At 44.3% G+C, this 8245-nt stretch overlaps 1 protein-coding gene across 1 annotated transcript in view; it reads left to right on the top strand.

Annotated features, from left to right (window-relative positions):
• The first annotated feature begins 1211 nt into the window (after positions 1–1211).
• LOC307205407 (complement C4-A-like) overlaps positions 1212–8245 on the top strand; it is a 68875-nt gene continuing 61841 nt past the window's right edge. Inside the window, exons 1-3 of the mRNA XM_079957734.1 lie at positions 1212–1355; positions 7095–7281; positions 7512–7701. Coding sequence (XP_079813860.1) covers positions 1279–1355; positions 7095–7281; positions 7512–7701 — 454 coding nt within the window. The 5' untranslated portion in view covers positions 1212–1278. The remainder of the gene's footprint in view (positions 1356–7094; positions 7282–7511; positions 7702–8245) is intronic.

The following is an 8245-nucleotide window of genomic DNA, read 5'->3' as shown; positions in this document are numbered from 1 at the left end:
GGTGCCAGAGAGAGGTCCTCTGCCACTGGGCCTGCCCCCCTCTCTGCCGAATGGTGGCAAGCGCCCATGGGTTCCCAGGCATACACACGCGGTCTGTGTCCATTTGGAGAATAGAAAACATGATGGAGACTGTTGTGCTTTCTCCCCCCCAACCCAGACATTTCCTTTTGAAATGTAAAAATCTGCCCAAATGGGCATGTTTAGGTTTTCCCAGATGTATGGCAAGTCTGGGGGGGGGAGATGGGGCCACGGACCCCCCGGGTGTGTTCTATGGACCCCTAATTGGGAACCACTGTACTAGACTATGTATTCTCAGACACCTGCCTTTTTCATACCTGTTACTCGGCTGGAGACCCACATTGCAAAATTCAAATGGGTGCCAATTTCAAAGGATGGCTGTGTTTGCAGTACCCTTTTGGAAAGTGCCATGAGGTAGATTTGCCTCAAAACATGAACGGAGACGATTATTTATGTATGTGACGGCAGCAGCATGGATACCACTGTCCCAGAGATGGAAAAAAAGATAAAATCCCAACCAGAGAACAACGTCTGATGAAGGTGATGGACTACGCCAAAATGGCGAAAATGACTGGGAAAATTAGGAATAAGGAATGGGAAAAAATTACAATTTACCTAAGAGAACACTGTAATCAACTGTAATCAACTAAAAACTTTGGCAGGATTTGAGTAACGCTTGTAATGCACTAAAAACTGAGGTAGAAATGGATTATTTTAAGAAAAGCAGAGAAATATATGATGCAGCTGGAAAAGTTTGAAGATGGAAACCATGGAAGGGTGGAGGGCATAGCTGTCAACGTTTCCCTTTTTTAAAGGGAAATTCCCTTATTCCGAATAGGATTCCTCGCAAGAAAAGGGAAAAGTTGACAGCTATGGTGGAGGGAAGTCTAAGGATTCAGGAAAGCCTAAATGTTGATGATTATGATTAGTGTTTGAATTCAAACGTGTGGTGTAAAACTGAACAAAAAAGATTACAAACAATAAAACATGAAGGGAATTTAATTTCTGTGCTCTGCATCCCTAGCTCTCCCTATCTGTCCCTCTTAAGTTTTCCTTTTCCCTGGACTTGTTTGCAAAATACCTTGTCTTAACCCGCTTGAGGGCAGGGCTTTGGGCCATGAATGGTGCTCACAGCAGCTGCACATCACTCCCCCTCTGACCCCGCCTCTTCTGTCCAGCCCGGAGACTGAATTGCAACATCCCCTTGCAGCCTCAGGCAGAGCAGCAGAACTGTCCACTCTGCGCGGTTACAGCCCAGAGATGGCATCTGGGAAGAGGGTGCCTCTCTGGCTGGCATGCTTCGGGGCTCTGGTGACTCTGAGCCATGGCGCTCCAAGGTGAATATGTTGGGCAGGGACGTGGCTTTGCCAGTCCCCAGTCCCCTTTATGACTCTTGTCTCAAGAATAGCTTCTGTTTTTCTGCATGGGCTTTAAGAACGACCTGGCAAACAGAAGTTCAACAGGTGAAGGGTGGGGTGGGTGTATTGCATCCTTGCTTCACTAACAGTTACCTGTTGAAGTTTTGCCTGTTGCCCAGGTGTCAAAGGCACAGGAAAAGTGACAATGCTTGCTCTCTTCAAAGGCATCTGCATGCTCTCAGTAATTCGGCTGTCTGCATGTTTCAGTTATTTTAACCATGTCTTAGGCTGCAATTCTATGCTCCTTTACCCGACCAATTGGGCTGCTATTGGCATGTTATTGGTCCTCAATGGAGAAAAACAAGTTGTTACAATCGCAGGAAATAAATATTAATCCGCATGCATTGCCAGTGATTAAGCAGCTGGCTCTTCTTCTTTAAAATGGATTGATTATGAAGGATTTGGTTTTGTGTTAATGCACTATTTTATGCATGATATAATTTGATGCAATTTTTATGCAGCAAATAAGGTTTTATGTAAAATATGCTGAACTTAAAGGGAGGTGGGGAAAATGTCATATAATAGTGTTATCTAAGCATCGGCTGCTCTCGAATGTAGAAAGTAATTTGTTTCCCCTCCAAACTTGTCAAGTATTGCTTACTTTGATCAATACATTATTGTCAATTTTTGTGATTAGATTTATTTCACAGGATAGTATGTAACTCTGAGGGCTATGGAGTGCAATCTTGGGCATTTTACTCAGAAAGAAGCACCACTAAATTCAATGGGATTTTATCTCAAGTAACCGTGGGAAAGGTTACAGTTTAGCTAAATTCTTTTTGGGTGCCTCCAGAGTGTAATAATTTTGTGGGAAAGATCCAAGCCCATGCTGGGACGTTCAGGGTGGTATTCAGTGTTAGTGCTACTCAGAGTAAACACATCAAAATTCATGAAGGTGACTAACTTTTAGTAATGGGTGCACTCAGAGTATCACTTGGAATCATAGAATTGTAGAGTCAGAAGGGACTCTGAGAATGATAGATAGATAGATAGATAGATAGATAGATAGATAATTTATTACGGTCAAAGACCAGCTCACCTAACATAACACAATAAAAACAGCGTTCACAAAGATAAAATATACAATCGGAGCAGATTGCAGCCATAGCTCATGCGTTAAAATTGAGATATATACCTACACCCGTACAACTGAGATTTGGGCCATAGCTGTCAACATTTCCCCTTTTTTAAGGGAAATTCCCTTATTCCAAATAGGATTCCTCACAAGAAAAGGGAAAAGTTGACAGCTATGATTTGAGCTACCCTGAGGATCATCTAGTCCAACCCCTTGCAATGCAGGAAAATCCCCATACGGGGATCGAACCTGCAAGCCTGGCATTATGAGAACCAAGCACTAGCCAGCTGAGCTATCCAGACTGAACATCAACCTTAGGTCTGCACCATTAAAGTGGATTAATAAGCTCTGTTGCTGTAGAGCAACGCATCCTGTTAAAAAGGGGGAACCTGACTTCTTGTGGTTTATAAAGCATCGGTTTCTGCAGAGCCATCAGCAGATTGGTATGTGCCTTTTTTCTTTTTCTTTTGCAGAACCAGCAAAAAAACAGTGCTGTTTACACACACACACACTTTTATTATTTGAAGCATTTTCTTTTAAAAGTGATAGTTTGTTCAACTCGGGAATTCCCCAACTCATTATATCTAGATGGCGTTAAGGAAACAACACTCAGTGGAAGGCTGCCAATATCAATATTGCGAAAGAGTGGAAATTTGTTCCCACTCTGAAATCTTCTTTTTTGTTGCTTGCGTTTTGATTATTTATCAGGGAAGGAACGGGGTTGGGCCAGAAGCTCGGACACAAACAGAACTGGGGGGTTGGGGGGTTGGGTTGGAGCCCTATGCTCAGTTTCCTGGGAGTAAGCACTCTGCTTCTGATACACTCCACCTTCCTACCCACTTCTATCATGAATCCTCCTTCTACAACGGTCTAACTTGGCCGACTCTACTTTCTTTCCCCACTCAAGAAACCCACTTTTGCCGCAGTCCCTCCCCTTAAGGTTCTATCTCCATACAGGGGTGCAAACTTGAATAAAATAATGTGGGGGGCCAGGTAAGGCCCACCCTGCATAATTGATCACATGACACAGTGCACCCACACTATTTGAATGGGAATACCCATTAACTTTGTGGGGACTCAGCCCCCTGAATATTTTATTGTGGGGGCTGAAGGCCCCCTTCATAGGAGTTGGCTCCTATGCATAGCTGTCAACCATCCCTTATTTGGTGGGAAACTCCCTTATCCCAGCGCCGTGTCCCGCTGCTGTCCCTTACTGATGATGTCCCTTAAATTTCCCAGGTTTCATGCTCGCCCAGCTCGGGAGGGAAGCAGCGGCTTAGGGTCCTCCGCCGCGAGAGCGCGCGCATGAGCTGCCGCGTCTTCGTCTCTCCCTTTTCCCACTCGGGCACGTTGTGAGGAGACGGGTGGCGGTAGGCGGGCAGGCAGCCCCTCTCTTGCAAGACTTCCGCCGCGCTGCCAGGGGAAGCTGGAGGTGGCGGAGGCGGCGGCGGCTGAGGAGGTGGCCTGAGGGAGAAGAAAGAGGAGGGGATGGGGAGGGACGCAGAAGGGTGGCACTTCAGTGGCCACGGCGATGCCACAACTGCCTCATGCCGGGCTCATGGGCGAGAGTCTTTCTCCCTCCCCCCTTCTCTCTCGGGCGGGGAAGGGCCGATGGAACTCCTCGCGCCAGGACGATGGCAGCCCCAACGTGCAGCTTAGCATACCCTTCAACCAGTGCAGCATCTTAATGTAGTGATTTCCCCCTCTGCATCCCTTTCATAACTCTTTCATAACTGCAAGAGCAGCATGGCTCCATGAGTGCCGGATTTATGTATAAGCTAAGCAAAATCCCTTATTTTGGCTGCTGATCCCTTATTTTTGAGGCTGCTGGTCCCTTATTTTCAAATCTGTAAGTTGACAGCTATGCTCCCATGTCTCCTCACCCTCTAAGATTTCTTTGATGAAAATAGGGACATCCTATTTGATAATATTGGGCACCGATCAAACATTAAGCATTAAAATACTTCTCTATGCATGGCTGTCTTCAGATGTCTTCTAAAGGTTTATAGTTACGTATCTCCTTGGCTTGGGGTGGGTCACATGACTCCATACCTTCCAACATTTCTCCAGTGAAAATAGGGGGCGTCCTACCATACCCTCCCAACATTTATTTGATGAAAGTAAGAATGTCCTAAGAAAAACTGGGACATTTCAGGGTCAAATCAGAAACCGGGACAGCTTCTGTAAATCCAGGACTGTCCCTGGAAAATAGGGACCCGGAGATCTGTATCTCTCTTTTGCAAACACACACATACATTTCTTCTTCTACTTTGGCAATCACTTGTAATCAAGTAAGATTGTCTTCCATAAACACGGTTTTAACAATGAGTCCGTAAGTAACTGTGGAGGCCAATTCTGGATCCACACATCCTTCCACAGTGGGGACATTGGTTTCCGGGTGGGAGCTGATCACGATGTGGAATTGCCAAGCGTGCCTTCCTCTTAGCACATTTCTCCCTTGCGTCCTGAGTTCGAGTGTCTTCAAAGCCCACGACACCTTTTGGTAAAGGCTGTTGGAGCACTCGCAGGCCAGTGCTTCCCAGTTGTCAGTGTTTATACTACATTTTTAAAGATTTGCCTTGAGACAGTCTTTAAACCTCTTTTGTTGACCACCAGCATTACGCTTTCCATAAACACACACAGGAAGAACATGTATCCCTCCCTCCCAGACACACATGCATACATTAGGGTTGTTGTATTTCAAAAAGTGAAAATCAGGACATAGTTGTTTAGTTATTTTTTTGCCCGAAGTTGTTGAGGTCCTTTTGGTTGTTGTTGTTTTTAAGGGGAACCAAAGTTGCTTAGCTTTTTTTTTAGTTGAAGGTACAATAATTTTTGAGTTTTGAAGCTTTTATTTTTTAAAAAATAATTTTTTATTAACAAACCAATCAAATCACATTAGTTCTAAATTACAAAGCCAAATTTTAAATTTTGTTGGGGGTACCCATGCTTCAAGCTCAGAAAGGGATCCAATCATCTCTTATTGCTGCTGCTTTGATGTTCACAGTTCTGTCCATATGATGTTTACAGTTCTGTCCATTCCTCTCTTTGTTGTTTTCCTTTACAAATCAACTCTTCTTATTGTTATCATATATTTTTCCTTTCTTTATAATGAAAGTCTCCACAAGCGAGTTGAAACAAACGTGTTATAGTCCTGTGTGGATTTTCACATTAATCCAAAAATCATATTCAGACAGCAGATGCCATTTCAGCACTTCCAAGGAAAACAGTCTTAGCGTCTGCTCATTAGCTTTTCACAGACTTGTCGCTCCCACTTCAATCTTTTTCAAATAAACACAGAGTCAAGTATGATAACAAAACCATGGCTTCCTCCCCCCTCTTGATCGTCAATCCTGCAACAAAGCCAGCCTGTCATGGCGAATCTCTTTTTAGAACTGCGTCATTCCAAAAGCCTTCCATTCCTTTCCAGATCTTCCACGACACAGAGTTTTGAAGCTTTTATTTTTTATTTTTTTTTATATAAATATTTATTGAAATTTTTTTTAAATACAAAATGCAAAAATGATAAACAATATAACATGAATCATAACACATTTTTCAAAACTTCTTTGGACTCCCTCACGTCTCCCACTCCCACTTACATCATTATTACCTTTTTCCAGCAATTTATCATCTTGTTTACATTCTTAAATCTCATTCAATTAATTTAATCTAATAATTCTCCAAAAAAATTTATATTTTCCTCAATCTCACTTATCGTCAAATTCAAATCTAATTCAATGGTAGGCAGTTATTTATGATCTAGCTTCCTTCTTAGCCTTCTGCCAAATTACAATACTTTTGTAAATAAATCTTGAATTTCTTCCAGTCTTCTTCAACCCTCTCTTCTCCCAGGTCTCGAATTCTACCAGTCATCTCGGCCAGTTGCATATAGTCCATCAGCTGCATCTGCCACTCTTCCAGTGTGGGTACAGAGTTTTGAAGCTTTTAAAGGGCATTTTTGGCACGATTTAACCCCCATTATTGGTTTTCCAGGATATTTGGCCGATTTCCGAAAAATAATCCAAGACGCCATTTTCGGAGGCGAATTCCAGGACATGTCCTGGAAAATCAGGACATATGGCAGTCTTAGCATACATACCCTTTCTCCTTCCTTCCTTCCTTCCTTCCTTCCTCTCTCTCTCTCTCTCTCACACACACACACAGATAAAACTTGCTTCCCTCTGCCACTCATGCGCTTGCCTGCCCAGGCTGTCATTCATATTCACAGTCTATTCCATATAATATATAAATGAGCATATGAAGAATTTGCTGGATCAGGCCAATGACCCACCTGGTCCAGCATCCTGTTCTCACAGCGGCCAAGCTGCTTAGAGGTTTTTGCTGTTAAATCCTGTTAAATTTTTTTTTTAAAAAGAAATACTATTGAAAAAGAAAATAATAATACATGCCAAAAGTATGCACCTGTATATGATCTGGTTTGTTCCTCCCTCCCTTCAGAGCCTTTTCTTGCCTGTCGCAGCTTGCAAAAGTGTTTGGCATTTTCAGAGCCGCATGAAGAATGGCTGCAGGAAGGAAATAGTGGGGCCAACTCTGTTACTATATCTCTGCCCACTTTGCAGGTTGCTGATGGTGGCGCCCAGCGTGGTGACGGTGGGGGTGGAGGTGTCGATCGCCCTTCAGGTAGAGGACGCCCCTCCAGGCGGGCTGTCAGGCACCGTTTATCTCCAGAATGAGTATACCAGGACACTATGTTCCCACGAAGTGCGCTTCACGGTCGGGCCTGATATACAGAAAGTGACCTTGAAGGTAGGAGATGCTGCTGCCCTCCGGAGATAATTCCTGGTTCTAAGCAATCGTCAACACCGGCAACTCCTAGAGCTACCTGGAGCCCATTGAAACTGATTGGGCGGAAGGCAAGGATGCCAACACTAGGGGGAGCCAGAGCCAACAAGAGGCAGAGTGTTTTGCACAAGCAAGACCTTTTGCCTCTCCCGGGGCCTTCTCTCCACTGTCTCACCCCTTTCTTGTTTTCTCAGGTGACCCCCGAACTTTTTAGGCAATGTGGCTTAACTCAACTTCGGCGGACAGGCTACATCCAGCTTGTGGCCCGCAGCTTTCAGCTTCCAACCCCGAACGGAGTTCAAAGCCTCAACCTGCGGTGGACGGCCCGGAAAGGGTACCTGCTTCTGCAGACCGACAAGCCAATCTATACCCCTCGGCAAAAGGGTGAGTCCTTGAGCATTTTGGTGTTGCTCGGCCGACGTTTTCCATTTGCAGGCAAATTATTATTAATAATAATAATAATAATAATAATAATAATAATAATAATAATAAATATATTATTTATACCCCACCCATCTGGCTGGGTTTCTCCAGCCTCTATAAAGCCCATCTTTTCCCTCAAAGTTCATTCCAGGCACTGTCGCCTGTTACCGATGGCTGGGAATTGTAACTCTGTGAGGGATAAGACAACAGCGTCCACAATTTTTTGAGGGAAAGCTCATAGATCATAGAGTTGGAAGGGACCCTGAGGATCATCCAGCCAACCCCGTGCAACGCAGGAATATGCTGCTGTCCCATATGGAGATCGAACCTGCAACGCTGGCGTTATCAGCACCACGCTCTAGCCAACTGAGCTGCCCAATTACGAGTGTGCTTTGAGTGCCCGAGGCTGCATACACACCAAATATTTAAAACACATTGTCCCCCACCCACCTCAAAAAGCCTGTGAACCATAGTTTGCTAAGGGTGCTGGGAATTCTAGGGGTTC

Source organism: Podarcis cretensis (assembly GCF_951804945.1).
Source record: "Podarcis cretensis genome assembly, chromosome: 2".
Taxonomy (NCBI): Eukaryota; Metazoa; Chordata; class Lepidosauria; order Squamata; family Lacertidae; genus Podarcis; species Podarcis cretensis.
Note: the sequence above shows the minus strand (reverse complement) of the source record. Positions and strands in the feature narration are given on the sequence as shown.